The 22,675-nt window shown below is 35.6% G+C and overlaps 1 protein-coding gene across 1 annotated transcript in view; it reads right to left on the bottom strand.

The window, feature by feature from the left end:
* The window catches only part of LOC149530340 (chaperone (DUF3353)), a 52,959-nt gene extending 33,294 nt beyond the window's left edge, over positions 1-19,665 (bottom strand). Inside the window, exons 1-2 of the mRNA XM_089809122.1 lie at positions 19,231-19,665; positions 18,786-19,142 (exon numbers count right to left, since the gene is read on the bottom strand). Of these exons, the coding sequence (XP_089665248.1) occupies positions 18,786-19,142 (357 nt within the window). The 5' untranslated portion in view covers positions 19,231-19,665. The remainder of the gene's footprint in view (positions 1-18,785; positions 19,143-19,230) is intronic.
* Positions 19,666-22,675: the final 3,010 nt, after the last annotated feature.

Here is a 22,675-nt window from a genome sequence, read left to right as displayed (position 1 = left end):
AAAGAAGTTGGTGTATTACTCAAGCCAAATGACATGACTAAAATAGGAAAAACTCAGTCCCTAATGTAACCTAAATACCATCTATGCGGATTTGAAACAAGTTGGTGTATTACTCAAGCCAAATGACATGTCTTAAATAGGAAAAACTCAGTCTATAATGTAACCTAAACACCATCTTATTCACATCCTATTCACAAGCATGATTCTAATGATATCCCAATCTTGAATCAATCTTGAAGAGATAGACCAGCCCATCTGACTCGTCAATGAGTCTGCCAATCCTATGAATGGGATATATATCTTTTTATTATTTTGTTCAAGACTCTGTACAGTGTATTATGTACACATCCTCATGGTGCCATTCTTCTTTATCACAAGTATTGCTAATGAAGCAAAAGGGTTGGATTTGGGTCTGATGTGACCACCTCAACGACTCCTCAATGGCCTTCTTATCTCTTCCTTGTATGTCCAAAAGTGACAATTCAAGGGATCATTATAGGTTTTAAGGCTATTTCCATCTCTATAACATGTTGGAAACCTCTATATGGTGGCAATCCTAGAGGCATACCACTAAACAGTAAATACCATACTACACTTATCCAAAAGAATTTGAATATCAATATGACAGCTATGCTGCTTCCCAAAAGATTAAGCAATGTGCATTTCATTCATCACCAAGCAACATGTCCCTTCTCGAATGTTCTTTGCATAAGGTTTGCAGTTATTACCTATCATGGTCCCTCAGACATACTTCTAAGCATTGCATATTTTTCTTAAAATTTATGCTTCAATTCCCTAGATTGAGCGCTTGAAACTCACTTTGAATCTTATATCAATCTTTTGATTTTCTAGTGATAAGTCAATACTTCCTCATGATGCACTCGAGAGTAGGTCCATCAAAATCATGCAGTTACAGATATGTATTTCTAGACTCCCTCTGAGTATTAATCTTCTAAGCTCTTGCATTGTCTTCGAAGAAGTGCCACTCCCTATTAATGTAGAAGAATCTCATAATCTCAACCATCAAAGATGTTTGCTTCAACAGCCTCACTTTATCCATCTTGATCATCAGGGTGTTTGGAGCTACTATCATTAAATTGAGTCTGCATAATATTTGGTAGCATATGTAAAGTACCAACCTTCTTTTCCTGTAAGAATATCCTCAACATAAAGGAAAAGATCAAGGCAAATAACCCTTATAGTATGTATAGAATTACAAATAAGAGAGAATACAATGAGTAGATAAATGTAGTACTCAAAGATAAGAAATACTTATCTGCACATGAATGGAACATTTCCCTTCAAAAGATGGTTCAAGTGAGAATGGAACATTGTTTCTCATTTCCCCCCCACAATGTGAAGTTCTTACTTTTGTATTGTTGAACAATTTTGCATCATATTCAAGCATGACAAACTTATTTTTGTTCTTCTTTGCAAATAGTCATCCTTGGGGATCAAGGAAAATAACAAAAGCATAATAAAGCAAATAACTCTTATATTACATGTATGGATTTAAAAAAATTTACTACGATATTAAATTAGTATTCAATACTTATCTCAAGATGTTCATTAACATCCTTGCAGTTCCTACACTGTAACTAGTTCTAGGTCAAATGCATTCCTAGCGAACTCAAGCTCTTTGTCCAACTGATCCAAGGACTCCTTGTTCAAAGTACCATTGGTATTTGTACCCTTTGTTGAATGTGTCTCCTTGCATCAAAATCTTGAGAGTAGATCTCACCATTATTAATTTTCTCTCATCGTGAGCAAAAGTTTATTTAATGTCTAATTTTGAGTATTCTATGAATTTAAACACATCCTATGTATTTGAAGATTCTGATTCTCATATTTCAATCCTAGGAGACTTTTCTTTATGGTTGTAATCTCCACTCAAATCTTTGGCTTTGTCAACTTTACTTGGGGCTCGCGATAACTCCCTCTTCCCTACCAGGTATGTGTGGACTTGATATCCCTATTCTTTGTAATACTATGTTCAGCGACTTACCCAAGGGTGCCCCTTTCTTTATTTATGTGATATCCAACTATAGATACACATGGCAATGTAAAGGTCTTGGCGCAATGTACGTTAGGAAGGGTAAGGTGAGGTGTAACTATATTCTATCTTTGACGCGATGCTTGAGCATATTTGATCTATGTCCAAATGCACTTGTACCAAATGATCTGATTACGTGGCAATTTACCTTGGCTTCACCACTGCTATCCTTTCTTGGTAGGAGTCATAATTTATCTTCATACATCAATGCCAACAAGTTGCTTCATAAGTCTGGTATGGTGTGAATTTAGTGCTCTTTCCATTCTTTGACTTCAGTACTTCTTGTCCCAATATCTTCTTATATCATGCTTCGATGATTGACATCTATATCCAGTCTGAAAGTTATTAACCATGTCTATATCTGTTTCTATTGCCGCTTATTCTTTTGCTTTCTACTATCATTCACTTTCTTTTCCAAGTCCCTTTGGTTATATAATTTATAGTCTATATTTTGTTCCATTACCATGAACGCTCATCATCCATTTAATAACCATCAAATATTAGGGTGAAGTATTGCTGCGTTGCGGTACATTACGGTTTGAATAGAAGTTCATCATTCATTATGGTTTACCACAGAATCGTTATTAACAGATGCTGACTAAGATAGATGAACAATTATGTTGTCAGAAACTATGTGTGGGCATCCATGTTTATCAGCACCTGTGCTGTGGTAAAATGTGACTGACGCTTTCCCATTAATAATTGTAATGCTGCCTCACATAGGCTCACATGGGCGTCTGCTAAAATGGGACCTGCTGTCCTTGCGTTCTTTCAATTTACATACTTACATTTACAGTTTGGCTCTAATACCATGTTAAATTCTAGGATCGCCGCAAATGTACAAACAATTGTCATCTTATTGATTGTGTTCCAAATGCAAATGAAGGCTTATACATATGAAAGGAGGAGACAAGTCTCATGAGGAGACATGTCTCTATGGTTAAACATCACTAGTTAACATATTAATATAATAGTAATATAAATAACCATATATGTAACTCATCTTACGCATATATGTAATATTAATATGTTAACTATATATGTAATATATTATTATATTATTATTATATAATAATATATATTGTATAATATATATATATATATAAGATATTTATTAAAGATGATTTACCATCAACAAGGTATCTCATATAAAAAACAATCTGACAGAAGCTACAACAAAGCTACAACCTTAACATATGGGTGATACCACAGTTCTCCAAATAGAAATGCAAGAGTGTCACTGTGCTCCAAACTGCAGATCTATTATGGGTTGCTCCTCTATGGCTATTTGTGGCTCTAATTCTTCCAGCTCATTAACCTCATCAAACACTAGCTCTGTGTAATGTACCAGGACCTTCCCAAAGGATATGTGATGAAGTTCCAATGGCTCTATGCAAGTGAAACACAAATTTTCTCCAGCTTCACTTCTGGTTTTGTAATCCATCTTTGTTGCAAATAGTTTTTGTGTAGCACATTGTGGCGTGAGCTTGATCCACCATTTTGAAAGTTTCCCTTCTAGAAACCAGTAATGACTGATTTCAGTTGTAATGTAAACTTCTCCGCAATACAAATGACTCAATTGTCAAGGCCCTCCTGACATCTTCCTACAATGATGGTGATGGAAAGGCTTTAACTATGCCTCAAAGAGGCTCAAATAAACCCTCATCAAAGATGAAATGATCCTCTTTATTGAAATATCCAATACCATAAGTGCCACTCTTTCAAACTCTGCTACATACGTATGCAGTGAGGTTTGTTGTTCTATTCGATTTATTTTTTCTCAAATACTCTTCCTCATCCTTTTGTTCAAATCTATCCAACAACATGTGGCTAAAATCTTCAAATATTTAAACAAGCTCATGTCCAAGTATGATAAGAACACAATGCCACCAATAATATGCTATGCCTTCCAAGTACAAGGTTGCAGCCTGAATTGCATCCCCTTCCATCATGGAGTCGAGTATCGAACTTGTTTTCTGTTTTTGTAACCAAACACTAGCAAAGATCTTGTTTGTGCCATCAAATATGGGTGCAATTGATTTGTTTACATTTTTATTCAATTCCTTTCTGTTTTTGACTTGATTGTTTCTTTATCCCCCATCTGCACCCCCTTTCCTACAAACTTTAAATACCTATCAAATTACAGAGCTGCTTTGCAAGCATCATTTTTATTGGTTTCTCCAAATAACCCATCCAACTGCTCTGTGTAGAATTTTTTGTTCTGCTCTTTCTACCGTCTATAAGAACATGAGTTTTGGGAGTTTTAGGGGTTTTGGAATGGAGCTTACTGTATAGCAATTTGCATGCAAGCTTTCCCGTCTTTATCATGTTCTGGTACTATCCTAGTTCTGCAATGGAATGATGGTGTGTGTAAATGATGTGTAACTATCTGAATATGCAATATTCATTCTATCCCAATTTGCTGTTAATCTTACTTGGCCCACTACAAATAACTCAGTGATGCAGTTTTGTGTCATCTGAATGCTGATTATATTATCTTGTACGAGCTCTGATTTTCTCCTAAGTCATGGGTCTTCCACTCCTGTCCATTTCCGCAAGCTAGCAACATTTTCTCTAAAACCACTATAATGTCCTAGCTAGTTGCACACGGAATTAATCAAGAAAAACTCAAAAAGCACACATTCTTTTTCTTTTTTTTAAGTTCAAACACATATAATCAATAGAGACTCAACTGCTAGTCTAATAAAACTCACCGGATGATCCTAACATGCAAAGTGATCTCCTCTGAAGCTCCTGGAAAATCTACAGGATGCAAATTCAATGCACTGACAGTCCTGGGCACACTATACAACCCTATAGGCGAGAGAATAATTGAACTGCCTGAGGATTTCATTCCAAGCATAAAAGCTTCTGAAGTAGTCTCAAACTGATTTTCAGTAATAAATTTCAAAAAGATGTCATTTTTTGTTTTGACTTACACCTCATATAACCCACTACCTCTTGTGCTCCTCAATCACTGCAATCCACTTCCTGAATCAGTAGCAATTAGCTTCACACAAGGTTGCTGATAATGGTAATGGGTTGCTGAAACAAGGTTTGCTTCATGTTCCATCACCCCTGTGAGCATCACCTAGATCCAATGAGTGCTAAGTGTTCCATTTATTCTCATGAGAGATGGATTCATGTTGAATCACTACTCATGAAACGTGGGTCAATCAGTTTGACTCAAAAATAACACAGTTAAACCCTAATAGCAATATCACAATTTGACTTGCTATATCACAATTTAACTTGATATGGAAATTATCTCCTACTTATCAAAGGTTTGCTTCACACACAATCGACCTTAGATGACTAGTAAGGGTGCATCTAGTAAGGGTGAAAGATGCATTGTCCCAAATGGTTATTAGCAACCAATGGAGTTTATGGAAGCAATCCAATACAACAAGGGCTCAAAAGGTAAAGGCAATGATCTTGGATGATGATTGGCGAGGTAGGGTGGATTATTTATTAGAATTCACCGAGCCAATCATGTCTATGCTTTGATTTGCCGACATTGATGAGCCTTGTTTGGGGGACATACATGATGCCATGGACTCCATGCTAGAGAGAGTGAAAACAGTAAGCTCAAATTTTTATACAAGATAACTTACATGAACATCATTTGACATCCTAGGTCATTCACAGGAGAGGGCATGATTTTGAGGACACGTCGTACAAAAAGTTGGAGGAAATTGTTCTACATCACTGGAACAATATTACACCTTTACATAAGCACTTTCTCCCAAGTATTATAGCAGTGAGATACTTGATATTCTTGGTAGAGTGCCACCATACAGAGATCTTGAGGTTGCTAGTGGGTATAAGAAGACATTGAGCAAGCTCTTTAGTGATCCTGAGGTGGCATCAATTGTTAGGAGAGAGTTTGCAAAGTTTGACTCGGGAAAAAATGCAGACCCTAATGTAATCAATGACCAAGTAGAATGGATGTCATTGGATGGTGGTACTTACATGGGCAAGATTATATGTACATTCAACCTCTTGCCATTAAGATCCTATCACAAGTAAGTTTTTAAGTTTTTTTTTCCTTTTTTTATGGCCACTTAGCTTGTAGAGTTAGCACTCTTAAATTCCTATTGCACTACAATTTACAATTTCTAATTTTTTTTTAAAAATGTTGGTTATCTCTCTAGGTTGCGAGCTCTTTTGTTGTTGAGCGGAAATGGAGTTCATACTCCTTTATCCACTCAGTGAAGTGTAACCAATTGGGTTCCAAGAAAGCAGAGGACTTGGTATATATTCACAACAACTTCCACCTCCTATCACGCAAGGATAGAAAATACAAGAAGGGGCCAGAGAAGTTGTGGGATGTATTGCTCGAGTCTACTAACTTGGATATGATCGTCCAGGATATAGATAGAATTACCTTGCCAAATGTTGAGGAGTTGGATATGGCTGCATATAGGGCTGGCCAGTGGAAGCGGTTGGGTTCTAATGATGAGGATCTAGATATAGTTGCAATCGGGGATGAAGCCATTGATACCTCATTTTTTGATGACCCATTTGACCCTTGAAGAGCATTTGATACTATGACAATCATTGATAAACTATTAAACATTTTTCATTTGTCTTAAAATTCAAACTTTATTATTTGATGAACTAGTCTATGTTTTTAAATTTTATTTTGCAATTTAGTAATTCAATGTATGATTTTCTTTACAATCCTGAACATAGATTAATGTTTATCTTTGACATTTGGCATTGGTCAATGATCAAGCAACATATAGTCATACTATGAAATGACTTAGTTTTACAATTATGCATGTTTCTCTTATATATATATATATATATATATATATATATATATATATATATATATATACTCACGAACCCACCCAAATGGGAAGAAAAATTGCCCAAACCCACAAACCTGAATCTGTCCCTGAGCCCGAATCAGCAACTTAGTGAAAACCCTTAATGGAAATGGGAATTTCAAGTTTTTAAAAAAAAATTCCTTTGTGGAAAAGCAAAATATCAAGGAATTCTAGCTAAAGGAATTTTTGTTGATGTTTGGTAGCTTTAGTCAGAGAAAACTATGAATATATATAATTATATATGAGATATAATTTATATGTGTTTGTTTGTTATATATGAGATATAAGTTTATTATTATATGAAAGAAATTAATAGATCAATGATATATGTGTGTGTGTGTGTGTATATTTAAATTTGTTATTATGTTAATTATCTAATTAATGAATAGACATGTCCAATGAAGGACATGTCTCTTCGTAGCTTATGCTCTTTATAAATATAAGAGGTCACTGCCCTATGTAAAACACATACCAAGAAGGCAGTGCTATTACATTTACAAGCAATCCTCATAAAACAACATGGTATCAGAACCTAGTTGCAGATGTACGAAAGCCAAAAGGGAAGAATGAGATTATTCATAGAGAGATCCTACGATGAAAATCAAAGGTCACTGAGAGCAACCAAACTTCAATCACCTTACCTTTCTTGAAATAAGAAATACAATAATCAAAAATTTCGTCTCCAACATCATTCATGACATCAGCATTTTTGTTTTAAAATATTTTACCTTGCAATAATTGCGAATCAATAGGGTCATGGCAATAGAGATATTTTCACAGATGTCCATAGAACGCTCTTTGAATCGCATATATGCTCAAAATTTAATGTGTTCTTTTATAGAATCATTTTTACTGAAGGGACGATCAATGCTTAAATTGTTGAGGAACCCTCGCAAATAAGTAACAAACTCCGATGAAATCCTTGGCCGAACAAAGTCGCTTCTTTTGATCATTTTTGAAAATAACACAATTTGAGACAATAAAAATCACTCTTTTTACACTATGTACCTCATTTCTCAATCATGAAGATCGTGAATTCGACACATTCAGAGCAGGCATCGGCGTTGGGCTTCTCCTGCACCAAATGGAAGTTTTGGGAGAAGAAATTGGCAAGGGTTTGGTGTTTTCCAGAGAACACACTGCAACAATGGAAGCAACACCCAATCTCATGCCATTCTCACAAAGATCCTCCCACAGATCGACCTTGGCAGCTAAATATCGCTCATCTTTCTAACGACCTGCTTCCACTTGGACTCCACAGGCCGAAAAATCTCCACATTTGCTCCAAGTCACAACCGGCGGGACCCATCACTGAGATCGAATGGGAAGGAGACAGAAAAGTACAAGGGCATCCATGTGACGTGGGTTAAACTGCTCATCGAACCCATCACCACTGTCAAATAACAAGTGCAAAAGGTTGAACAAGACCGTATGTTTTAAAGGAAGGAATCTATGGGTTTCATTAAGAAGATTGGGAGCGATACCTCATGCAAAATGTGAACAGAGGCTTTAGGAAGGTAAAGGCGTCAAATACCAAGCCAATAAAAGCAAATAATAAGGTATGCTTTATGGGTAATGTTCATTTTATATTTTCTATATTTAATAGAAATTATATGAGATATTATAGTTGTGAATATATGTGGCAATAAGTTATATATGTATAATTGCATTTGAATCATATAAATTTATGCAAATTGATATTTAATAATTTGATATAATGTTTGTTAAATATAAAGAGATACACTATGGGAGTATGAAAGGTAAAGATTGAGTATTCTTACTCCTCCCAAAGGTAAAGATTGAGTATTCTTACTTCTGTTATTGAAAATATAAAATAAAGAGTTGTGTTACAATAAGTTATGTTATTGTTAGTAATAAGCATAGGTTAAATTAATAACATTCTAATTAATGTCAATATCTGCCATTCCTAATATCACCAATGGTGTAATATATGTCTTGTATTTATCGTCCCTATTGGCAATTTGGCTAGGAGGATATGAAAGGATGATGAAGGGTTCTCATTTATGGCAACATATACTTGCGATGAAGAAGGCAAAATATAAGACTAAGTTTTGGATGATTGAACTTAGAAAATTGTCCAAGTATAATGCAAGAAATCAATAAACAGTTATGCATTTTTGTTTAGCGCAATTAACTGGAAGCATATGAAGTTATGCGCAATTGAGGGAAGCAAGGCTATAATGTAATAAGCATATGTCTAAGAGTGCTAAAGAATATTCCAAGTATGGACAGGGTTATGGCAAGTTTTACAAGTACAGGTTATACAAGCAAAACAAAGAAGATAAGAAAGTAAAAGAGGGATTGTTTTGGCAAACCAAAACAATGACTTAACAAGGTAGGGACGACATCCTACATGTTAACACTCAGCGAAAAGTAATTTTGCATTTTGGAGAAACATGTGAAGACATGAAAGCCGATAGGACAATATTACTTGGTATAAAGGACAGAACTTTAGATGCAAAGTTGTGTGATGTCTATGACATTGAAAGGCTATTGTTTTGTGATGCGAATTTGATGTTAAGAGCAGTAGCAGACAATACATGTGAAGATTGTACAGAGAGGTTCAAAGGGCAAATCAAATATTGAAGATATCAGCACTGTTAGAAAGGTTTTTGTATCTATACCTTTTGTGCACTGTATATATCATTGTAACACATGTTTGGGCAATGGACTCATCGTGCATACATTTTGTAATTATAATAACAACTCCTAACAAGGTTGAGGCTTCTAACAAGGACAAAGATACTATACGGATGTGATAGACTCCTAACAGGGTCAATATCTTTCACAAGATACTTTTGATTAGTGGATCATTTTGTGGGTACCATCCCCACCGGGGTTTTCCCTTGGCCAGGGTTTCCCTAGTTAACAAATAATGGTGTTATGAGTTGCATCAATTTACTATTATGTTTAATTTTCAATTTAATCACATGCATGTTTTAAAATTATAAAAGATATCCATAGTTGGGCAAAAGTTTACGAAATACTAATTCAACCCCCCCTCCCCCCCACCCGCCAAGTATTTCCTATTTCTAACACTCCCTAGCTAAGAGGGAGTGTTGATGTTTGATAACTTCGGTCAAATAAACCTATGAATATATGTAATTATATAGAAGAAATGATTTATATATTGGTATGTTCATTATGTATGAGATATACATTTATTATTATATGAGAGAAATCAATATATATATAATTAAATTTGATATTATGTTAATTATCTAATTAATGAATAGACATGTCCCATGAAGGGACATGTCTCTTCATAGCTTATGCTCTTTATGATATAAGAGGTCGTTGCCATTTGGAAAACAAAAACCAAGAAGGCAGAGCTATTACATCTGCAAGCGACCCTCGTAAAACAACAATTTCCACTTGAGATTCCAACTAAAACATAAGTTTCCCCTTGAAACTCCAGCTGAAGCTCAGCTTTCTACCCTACAATCCAGCTGAAAGTCAAGTTTCCACCCTAAAACCCAGCTGAAATGAACAAATCCCCCCAAGAATCCAGCTGATCATCAAATTTGTACCCTAGGAAAGGAAGAATAAAATGCTAAGTGAGGAAGGTAGCCAACTTGGGGAATGGAATGGAGGTTTGAAATGCAAGAAAGAGAAAAGCCAATTAGGTCGGCCCTTTGAGGAAGTTGCAAGCTCAAGCTCGATTGCCCATATAAGAGGAGAGGAACATTATTTCAAATACAATCAAATGCAAATTTCAAGTACAGCAAAGAGCGAAATCAAATCAAGGAAAAAGATCAGAATTAAGATGTCCACTAAAGCAAATGAGGGTGACATTATCAAGAATTTTCAGCACAGTACAAATTGAAATCAAACTTTTAAGAATGAAAATCGGATATAAGAAAATTTATCCAAGCAGATAAGTGCAAATTAGTAGCAGACCTTAGCGATTTTGGATCAGAATTTACTCTATAAGGGTGAATTCAAAGAATGCAAAGTAAAATTCCCTACATTGAGGAGTGATTTTAATCAAGTTTGAAGGCAATTTAGGCCCTACTCGAGTGAATTAGATCAGAAAATCAAACTTTGCTAAAAAGAAAAAAAATTCAGGTTGTTGAAGATAAAATCAGAATTTGTTAACATTAAGTTTTGAACAAAAAAGGAAAAATGCATAAATTTTGAGAAGATTGTGAAAGATGAAATGACAATTTCTCATCCCAAATGCAAATCACGTTCCATATTGAAATCCCAATATTTGGATAGTTGTTTATCATGATAATCTTAAGTTCTTCAAAGTGAATTTAGAGTGATAATATTCTTGTATTTCACTCGAGGAAATTCTATAATCAACTTCACAATTTCCTCTTTCTTTCATGGTTTAAAATGTTCTCTTTATTTTCAGGATCAATGTAAGGAAGGTAAAGGAAGCGTGTGGAATGATGGAGAATGAAGAAACAGATATACAAAACAACACAAGATCAACATGTACAAGATGAAGATAACCAAGACTTTACATCAAGGAAGGTTGAAGACAAGCTCAAGGAAAGGAAAGTTCAAGACAAGACTTGCACCTTAAGAAGGAATACGAGATGTATAAGGAAGTGAATAGATCTACAAATGAAGAATGTTATCACAATCTTGGATTTCCAAGGATTTCACTTGGAAATCCAAGATCAAAATGAAAGACTCAATAACATGAAGGTCAACAATTTCAAGTTATTAATGACAATTCAAAGAGAAGAATTCTTATGTGGATAAAAAAATATATTATGAAAATGCAGCGATTTGGGAATATGAAGTGTCACACATTCACAAGAAGTTGATAACTTCACGAGACTTATCAAAAGTAGAAAGATAATGTTGAGTATCAAGAGATATCTCTTTTTTGTGAATCGATGATAAAGATTGCAAGATATGCATGATAGATGGCACTTTCTCATTCCCATCCAATCAAACAACTCCAAGCCGAAATGTCCAAGTTCATCCAACTTTGACTTATTCACAAGTGGACATGTGGAAGGCACTTAATGTAATGTTGTAATCAATTTTCTCATTTGTTCATACTTGAAAGAATATGTACATAAAAAATTGTAATCCTATCATGATATTAAATGTATGTGTTACATCCAAATTTTTGATCTTTTAAAAAATATTATAGCCATTGTAATGGTTGGTTAGAAACTCTCGGATATCATGATCTTATGAAGTGGAAGTTATGAATAACTGAATTGATTAATGTGTAAATGACATGTTAGTTGATTATTGTTATTCCAAATGCTTATATTTAAGATAAATGTTAGCGGTGGTTAGCCGTTGTGACAGTTATCAGTTATTGTGTTTTCTCTAATATTTCAATTTAAATTGAGGAACATGTTATTATTGTGGATTATGCATTTTGGTTGTAGGAGCAAACAAAGGGAGGAAGCATTGCTAAATGGGATTCAAAGAATGGGGCACCAAATTAGTCCATCATCAAACCATCAGGTTGAACTCTAACTACCTTGATGAAGGATTTAACGGCTAGGCAACGGAGTATACCTTGGACAGTCATGAGCTACTTGGTCAATTTTTTGTTTGTAACAAGAGAAATATTAAACATTTAATATCTTGAAAAGAGCTATTACTTCTCTCTTATTTTGAGGCTGTGGAAGTGATCAACATTATAACTCTACATATATGTGTGTGTATATATACGATGCCATCATGATACTATGATATTATCTATGAATTGCACCTACATGTATATATACATATATGTGTGCATACCTAGAGAGAATATAATGATAAAAAGTAATTATACGTACTCTCAAATTACACATGCATATAGATATATGTATATGTAGGTACAATTATAGGTAGAATTCAATAGCATGATTTACGTATAATTACTTTTATCATTATAAGTTATTGTTATGTCATCATGCTATTCAATTCTACCTATAATTGTACCTACATATACATATTTCTATATGTGTGTAATTTGAGAGTACCTATAATTACTTTTTATCATTATATTCTCTCTAGGTACGCACGCATATAGGTATATATACATGTAAGTGTACGTGTGTGTGTGCGTGTGTGTGTATATATATATATATATAGTGTGTGTGTGTGTGTGTGTATTTGCTTTAAACCATGAGAAGCCACCTTCTTATGGGCATCAACTTTTAAAATTTGAATTTATGGAGTCTTGTAACCGATGTCGAGCTCCTACTTGTAACCAGAAGCGAGAGGCTTTATCTCCCTTTCCCACGGCTCAAGGATCATTCTCATTTTCGCTTCCTTCTTGTATGTGATTACTCTTTGAATCATAGTATCTTCTCACCTTTCCACTTGTATTCTGGCACATAGTACCATAATTAATTTGCAGTATTGAGCTGTGCGGGTGGAAGCATAGCACGTGAAGATTGTTGCCCAAGGAATCACGTCAGCGATTCTATTGTTTCTTTTCTCGGGTCATGAAACATTTCACAAGTTATTCTTATTTCATGCTAAGCCTTATTCAATGCAAACATCTTTTATATATATCTGCCAAATGAAGTAGTATCGTGATCATAAGCTTGGTTGCGTATTTGTGCAGCAACCAAGGTTCCCCGTAGTGAGAATCTCTAAGAAGCATCAGCCCTGCTCTTTCTTTATTTATGACAAGTTCTTATCTATGCATATTGGGTGCATACCTGTAGGGACTGAACTACTATAGTTCCCTTGAGAATGAATGCTCAACAATTGATTAATGCAAAACATTTTTATATTGTATAAGATCTGCTACATCTTTGGCTTGAAGTATTTTCTCATTTACTCTGGTACTTTCTATATACCAATTGTGGTTATAATCAGAATGGTACCCACAAACAAATCTGATTGATAAGAATCTCATAATTACCAGCAGTCTCTTAGGATGCACCCAAGGCTAGCAGAGCCGAGCGTAAATGGGTGAAGAGGAGAGGTATTCTTGCAAGAAAGATAAACTATTAATCAGTGTCTTAATTATATGAACATTTAAAGAAAGAGATTGCTTAGTCCAAGTCAGCTCGTGATTGTCCAAAATATATTCGTTGTCAAGTTGAGCAGTGGTGATCGGCCTGTTCAATGCCCACCTAAATCCTTGGCCAAGGTAGATTAGAGGCATCCTTGCCGCAAATGATCACTAGAGATCAGGAGTGCTAGCTGACAAAGGGAAGGATGTCAAAGGAATTCCTCAGCCTTGTTTGTTGCTTAGCCGACACTCTTAACACCGGTATGCTCAGGATGGCAGGACTATGGTGTCCCAAGCCTAACCCGAGGTAGGGAGGGCCTTTCTTGTAAGAGATTGTGTGGGGATATGTTAAGGTTTGCGGATGGGAGGTTAAGCCTATGTCAATACTTCTCCTCTTCACCAAATGTAGAGGCTTGCACAACACATTGAAAATTATTTTCAGTTCATGTATAAATTCTAAATCTTCTACTTGTATGTACTTTTATTTTACTTTGAAATGTATAGATGTAAATATGGTTGAATCAATTTATTCCTTTTCAAATGTAACTGTAGAAGTCAGTTATGGAAGTTAATTTAGTGTCTTTCATATGAAATGGATATAGTTGTTACTTAAACTTGATTTTATAGCTTGTATACTCAACTTAGAAATAGTTCCATTTCTGTATGATGTATTGTTTCTATATTACTTCATGTCATTCCGTTATGATATTCGGTTATAATTTTAGAATATGTTCTTTACTTTCAGCTTAGTAAAAATGGTATGTTACGATATGTAGGTGCTAGTTGTAACTACCCAACTAGAGTTTCCATTAATTTATCTTGGTTGTTGATTCAGAATCAATCTAGACCCTTCATTTGTAAATAAGAGGTCTAGATAAGGCTTGGCCTTCGCATTTGTAAATTCATTAAAAGATTAGTTGTAAAGTAGAGAATAAGTAGTAGTAACAGGAGAAGGAGAACAAAAATTGTTGCGAAGACAAAGTTGAAGTTAATATACAATTTTCATTAAAAGATATGGTGGATCCTTTGTGTGTTGTTTCAATATTTTGCATGGCTTCTACGTCTCAAGTTCTAGTTGAAGTTCATTGATTTTAATGGAGAAATGTGGAGAGAGATGGTAAATTTCTTGGTTAGTACTACTTGCAGTTTGTTGATTGCAAATTTCAATGTATGGTTAGTCTAAACCCACTTTAACACTAGTTTAATTGTGGATGTTCATTTAGATTGCTCCAACTATTGGGTATTTGTATGAATGTTACAATATGAAAATCTATCCTTAGCTTTCAAGATTTGCATCATTTTTCTGTAGTTGTTTCTTCAAGGCGAAGCAAAGCTTGATTAAGGAATGCATTTATCATAGTGTTATCCATTATCATCATTGTCCTTAGGTGTTAGATTAGAATTCTGTAAACCCTCATCACTCTCATCCTTTTTATCTTTGTTTGAAGTCTGAGAATTAGCTTAGTATTTGAGTTCCAATCACTTTGATGGAAAAGAGTTGATTAAGTCCAAAAATGGTAGCGTAAATCCCTTTAAGTGTTACTAGCAAAATCACGTCAACTCATTAAGTTTATCCACCACAAAGTTGTTAGTTTGCAGTGTAAACTTCGGGATTACCTTGGTCACACAATTTTACATTTGTTTAGCATTTGAGGTTTCCTTGCTCAAGAGTAGATAGAATACTTCGTATTTTATTGTTTGTTGTTGAGTGTCACATAACGTGCATCAATAGATCCCCTTATGCAAAAAAAGCGCTACAGGATTAACTGGAATATTTCTCGAAACTATAGGAGCCACTACTTTTTAAGCTGCAGATTTGGGCAGGTGAAATTGGGGTGGAGCTAGAAATCTTTATTTATTTACTTTATCTCTGTATTTACAGTTTGTTCCACCAGCTTTGCTAAATTATGTAACTTAAACTTTTAAGCTGAACTGCACTTCTGAATTCATGTGACCACCAACTATAAAATATTCCTAAAAGATTTCAGCAGCAGATGCTGAAATTTTTTAGAAAGCCCCCACCCATGAGACACCAGCCTAAATGAAAATTCAATCCTATCTAACTGCAGAAAAGACAACTTATTCGGTACTGTGGATAAAGGGTTCATTACACTGAAAGTTGAAACCCAAGGGTTCTACAATGTGGCAGAAAAAGGCCCATAAACCTAGTTAAAATGTTTCCATCTATATTGTATACCAGATTTTCCAATTCATTCATATATAGATGCAATTTGTGTGGTTGAAGAGGTTTTGTATAGATCTGGAGCAACCCCTACTGCAATGCTATGCCTTGTCAAAACTAGAGGATTGCAGGGATTTTAATGTCCATGATATTGCACTGCCAAAGTACTGTAATAAATGTATTAACATTAAAAATGTTACAACAGTTGAAATGTAAGAGCTTCTGGTTCACACCGTGTATTAGCTTGACAATTTGGAACACTCGGTGGTCCATCATCAGGTTGAGGAAAATCAGTTGTCAGTTGTCAAAGCATTAATACCCTTACTTCAAACCACAATTTAAAGTGATTGAGAGGGGGGGGGGGGGGGCATGATTACCGACTTGATGTAATACTAAATACAGAAATGTTCTGAATTATGAAATATATTTATTCCTGATTTCTATGCTTTGTCATTTTCGAGTTGTGACCTTCAGCTTTTTGTTGTATGTGCACATTGACAACAAAACAGAGAAATTCAGTTAATTTGTTTGTCAACTTGTGTGAATTCTGAATTCAGCTCTAATGTTATGTGAAATATTTATATAATGCATATGATGAACGAATTATTATATAAATACTTGACGTTCTAATATTTTAAAATTTTCCCTTTTTTATTGCTGTCCCCCGTTGTTCCACACCAAAAAGGCCTCCTGCCCTCTGCTGTCACCAAGAACACGTTCCCACATTTCCTGCCATTCCAATATTAGAAACACCATGGAATGTGGGGGAAAAAAACGAAGTAGTGAATAGAGGCTTGGAAGTAGTGAATAGAGGCTTGAAAGCCTGTTGGGGAATATAATCAGAAGATGAATAAAAAATATGGACAAATCCCAGAAGGATGATTAATAATTTTAAAACAATACACCATTAATCAATTTAGATGCCTCCATTCAAAGTGACTGTTGGTTACAATTCTCCTTAACTAGAAGATCTGACCATTGAGTTATAGAAATCTCCAACAGCTCAAAATATAATCTAGCAAATTGAAGATATCAATATGTTGAAAGATAACTGAGTTGTAGTCATAAATATAATGAAGGAACCAGTGTACCAGTGTCGAAGTAAAAGGAGTTTTGAAGTTACAGTCATATGCCTTGCGTGAATACCAAAAACTTATACGCAGATAACATTAAAAATAAAAACAAGTTGAAACCTGAACAAAAATTCCATGGTCCTTGCCAAATCAAGGTCAACATAAGTGAGATAGCATTTGTAGTAGTAACCAAAACTGTTGCATATGTATTAGTACCTAGAATACAATAGATATTCCATTTATCAAGCAGTCAGAAGAACAGTTTGAGTCCAAATAGAATTATCAGTCACAGATGAAAAATGGAAGAACTATATTCAACCCTGAAACTATTTACAAATGGAAAATTAGGCATTTTTTTAATCAAATGAAAAGGAATACTAGAGGACGATTCTATAAAGGAAGCTGGAGAAATTTTTCAAAGGCTCCCAAACCAAACTTAGAAAGGAAATATTAAGAAAGCTTCCCAAAGCAGGGATATGGTGTACCTTCAAACAAAATTATAAATTTTGGCCAGCTTGACAAGTCAACAACTTCATACTCAATAGTCATAAATAGTTAAATTGGAATTAAGCAACGTTCAGTTGATAAATCTATTCATCACATGTGCACATTTTACATCTTCCATTAATTATATTTGTATCCCTGTATTCGTGTGCTCCTTAAAATTCTACCTTGTGCAATAGAGTGTCCCCACATTCAAACTGTTGTAAGCTAAAATTGTTAATTTCCCATGGACCAGCTAGGACTCAAACCTTGGATCTCTCCATTCTTGCTGAAATATGCATCATAAAATGCATGACTTTTACCATTCAAAGATGAGAGAGATATTTGCAGCGATGGACTCCCCACTTTTATCTGTAGATACAGACTTCCCAGGTCAGGAGGATAAGATGGTGAACTGTAGTCCAAGCACACGGAGCTCCCTTCTGAACTAGAGTAGTAGCTGAGGCGCATGTAAGAAACATGATGCCAGCGTTTGTTCCATGAGCATTACAAAATCAGAATTAACCAGTTCACTCTCAGTAGCCCTTTACAAGCTACATGTCTATGCTTGAGAATCCTTGTCTGGCTTTGATGCCATGTTGATATTCAATAGATTGGGTAGAACTTAAAGCTCTTCTATTTGCTGCTGGGTGCTCTATGACTGCCGAACTTGCCTCTTCGTGGCTCAGACCGTCGACTGATTCCAATAGAAAGTAAACGAAGCAAATGAATGCATTTAAGAACTTTTGAGCAACTGGCCACTTTTTTCATATCAAATGATGACGTACACGAAGAACCATGGAAGCAAGTCTAGGGTGATTCACTCGAATAACCGTATTTCAATCAATTTAAGAGAGTTAAGGTAATTTATTCAAAACCAGATAAGCTCAATTAATGAACGCAGCAGGTTTCCAAAGCAGGGTCTCATATTCAAATTTGTAGCAGACAAATCCAACTCGCTGGGTGTGGGGTATCATAACAGTACAAGTCGGATGTAAATCCAGGGTGATTCACTGGAAAAGATGCCCGTCAGCCGAAGGCTCACTCAGAAGGAGGATTGGCATCATAAAACAAATTGCTTCCATATAACTCAAGTTTTATTTCGCGAGCCAGCATAATGACCTCTTTTAAGAATATGCACTTAAAATAAATCAAAAAAATTATGCTGCAATGGAATTCTAGAAACAGGGATGATGTGACGAACCTGGGCGGCAAGCTCCTGGTTGTCCCTATTACTGTCGAGAATGGAATTTTTGGCCCTCATAATTTCTTCAAAAGATGCGCCTTCTCTAACGCCGAGCACCTTCAATGCACTCTCCAGAGACATTTCAAATGGCAAAGAATCATCAGCCTTGGAATTGGCATGTGTCTGCAGAACCCTTTTCTCGCTGCATCCCCAGTATTTTCCTTCTCTTACCCTGCTCCATCTGGTCTTAGTTTTCCTAAAATTGACACTTTTACTTATATTATAGCGGTTCCAAACCCTGCGACACGCACCCACGCCCTCAGCTCTACTACTGCAATTCAAAGCATTCCATTGCGAGCACCCTACCATTGCCATCTGCAGGACACCCACAGAGAGACTGACGTAAATTCATCAAGAATATTATCTTTCCCAATTTATGAGGTTAGGGTTGCGTGTTACCTACCCTTAGAATGTGAGGAAGAGTGTTGGATGGCTCCTGAGAATGTGTGTCATTATTGTGAGGTTGCAGGGGACGGCGGTTAACGGGTGTGCAAGTTGATGGATATTTCGCCTGCGGTAAACTCCATGCACAACTTTTACGTCTGTTTTGGCGGGGTTAATTGTTTTGAGGGATAGCCAAGTCGTGCACCCGGTAAACCGAATGGAAACTGCGGCTTAAACCTATCCATGTATGCCTAATATTCACACGTGTTACGGCATAACACGTGTGCAATGGAGGAGTGACTGATTTAGCAAAGCATCCTAGTATTGGCCTGAGATTATCCATACGCTACAGCTCCCATTTAACCACACTTTCCCACTTTGCCTGCTTTCCAAGGGTTCGTTACTCGGACAAACTCTCTCGCATTCAAATTTCGTATTATTAGTCCCTGCCGTTAAGGCGCGCAACTGAAGTTTGGGTGTGCTTTTTATCAATTAATCTGCTCCCAAAAAAAATGGTGATGGTCTTGTTGATTCAATTCTATTAAATGAATTTGTATTATGTTTTTGCTATTTTCTGATTGGTGGGATCTATTTTGCAGGTAGTATTTTTATTTTATCAAGCTATAAGTTATTTGGAAATTGCATGTCATTTCAAATGACGCTAGAAAAATAGTTCACATGGATCTTCTATGTTTTAACATTTCATATACACGAAGGACAAGGTCGATTCTTCAGAACAAGTGGAAGATAATATGCATGTGAAATTATTTCCATCTTCAAAAAAGTGATGCCTTTGTACTGCAATTCTACATTGTAAGCCATGTATTCATCCCCTAAACTACTTCATTTTTAAATGTGTTACTAATTTGTTCGTACAAACTCTCTTGAATATAATGGTAGGCTCGTGTATTAAAGCATGTAACCCATATCGTGTATTAAAGCATGTAACCCATATCTCCTAGTATAGAGATTTAACTCAAATTTAAATCTCATTAATATTTGGTGTTACAAGTCCCATGATCATTGATCAATTATTCATATCTTAGTATAAGTGTGGCTCCCACTCAAACCTAAACCCCCAACTAGTGCAGGAGGACATAGGAACTTGACAAGTTGAAGCAAATTTTGGCTTGTAGGTGGTTTTAACCAACCACCAGGCAAAACGGACTAGCATAAAGTCTCGAGTGTGGTAGAGAGTCATTGTAATTAGGTTGTTAGGTGTGTGTGTATAGTTGGAGTTAATAAGTTGTCCATTTAGTGGCAAATTGCACAATGTTGCCCATATTGGTCAAACATGGTCAAAGTTGACCAAGAGTGTAAAAATGGTGGAAACTTGTGTAAAATGAGATTGGTTAGTGTATTTGAACTTAACTACACACTACCTAATCAAATTGAGGACATGGAGCAATAAAATGCAAAATCTTGCAAAGTTGTTCATGACAACCTTGCAACTTTGCAAAATTGTCGTGACAACCTAACAACAAGTTTGCAAATCCAACAAGATCAATTAGGGGAGTGGCATAGTTAGTTGCTACATGTGCACAAGGCCTATAAAACACCTTTTCAAACCTAGGACAAGGCTTGGCATTCATTTTGTACGGACATTGTGTTTGAAGGAAAGAGCAAAATTGTAGCAATTAGTTGTAGTCGTGCTTTGAAACCCTTGATCCACACTTTAATGGATTGCATAGGGTATTGTGTTTACATGGTTGAATAGCTTGTTGAACCTAGTTTCTTAACATGCCTTTGAGTTTACAAGTTCAACTTCTTTGATAGGTGTTTTGTAAATTCTTTCATACTACCATGTCCACTATTTTGTAAGTAGTTAGCAGCGTAGTTATAGCTCTTTCTTGATTTCCAATGGTTGAACTACTATGGCTACTTGGAATCAAGAAGAGCGATGCATATACTTTGTACATATGAATTTTGGAGGCTCTAGGAGGTGGTTTTTTATTTTTCCATGCGTGCCCTAGGCAGATTTATCACACTTAGCTAGGTGTTCAATGTTGTTGCAGAGCTTGGAAGTTAGAATGGATGGATGGTTCAGTGTCAATCAAGAGCATGGATGTGTAGGATATTGAATGGAGGTCCTTTGGTTTGAGTTTAGTTGTCGATCATATGAATCCATATGGTTGTCCAATGTACACAATTCCTCATTGATTGTTGTCAAACCCTTAAAACCCTTGAAAATAGGGGTATTTTGCTACAAAATTGTACAAACAAGTTGGGGATCTAAAACTCATTAAATCTTGAAGGTTGTCCAAAAGGGTATCGAATCCAAGATTAGTTTGGCAAATTGTTAAGAAGTATTAGAGTTATTGCTCAAAATCCCTATTTGGAGACCTAACTAGGCCTCTAGGGCTACAAGGCTGTGAGGCCTCGCCCCGACCCTTCGTAGCCTTAGTTGTTACGTTATCATTTTGATACTCACGATTCGAGATGTCAAGACATTATTTGATGTTTAGAACATATTATATTATTTCATTTTGTGTGATGATATTTTCAGATATTTGAGTTCGTCATTTAAGGTTTTAGGTATATGTATGTTGATGAATTTAGTAAAATGTAGGATTAACACATTGATTTTGGAATCTTTATGATTAAAAATATAAGTAGGATGAATGAAATCCTGATTGTTGTATGTTTCAATTTATGTGAAATTCTGATACGTATATACATATGTACATGTGATTTTCGGGACTACTGATGTGTGCAATGAGTGTGCAGATATTTTAGCCGAGGAAACCCACGGAGGAACAGAACTAATCTCTATGTGTTAATTTTGAAAACCTTGTTGTTCGTAATTCAAGTATTTTAATTGTGAGATGTATGTATGTATTTTCTTGTGATCAGTAAATGTTAATGTTCGTAACTATGTTCTTTTAGTGTCGCTTGACACTCGTGAATTATTTATGTTCTTCAGTGTGTTGATTAGGGTTAGCTGTGTAACTTTTGGACCTAGGTCGGTTTAAGTTAGTGTCAGTTTGCTAATTGGGCTCTTAATCGAGTTTAGTCATCCTTAATTCAGATTAGTGCTTAATCTGCATTTTAGAGTTGTTAGTTGGTCCTAATTAATTCTTAGCTTTTGTTTGGCTCTAAACCTATTCCTAAGGCTTTAAAACATGAAATATTTATACCCAAGGGGTATGGGTATGGGTTGGGGGTCTTTTCCAACCCCTAAGCCCCTTTTATTGACTTTTGAGATCACTCAAAAAGTCTCATTTTACCTTTGTGCGAAAAAAGCAAGTGGCTACCATGAGTTGTCTCACCTCACCTCCACTTAGTGGTTAACCATAATATGGGTTGAGTTAGGAGCTTCTAGATTTGTAGGTGGATGGGAGAAGTTATTGTTTTGGTTGGTGGTTGAGTTTGAGGCTTATTTAGAGGCCCTTCTTGGTCTAGTTGAGGTTGTTACCCAATCTCGACATTTAGAGAGGAGTCTTGGAAGATTAGAGTAAGGAAGG

This window comes from Cupressus sempervirens, chromosome 11 (genome assembly GCF_028749045.1).
Source record: "Cupressus sempervirens isolate cs-2001-9-10 chromosome 11, ASM2874904v1, whole genome shotgun sequence".
Lineage (NCBI taxonomy): Eukaryota > Viridiplantae > Streptophyta > Pinopsida > Cupressales > Cupressaceae > Cupressus > Cupressus sempervirens.
Note: the sequence above shows the minus strand (reverse complement) of the source record. Positions and strands in the feature narration are given on the sequence as shown.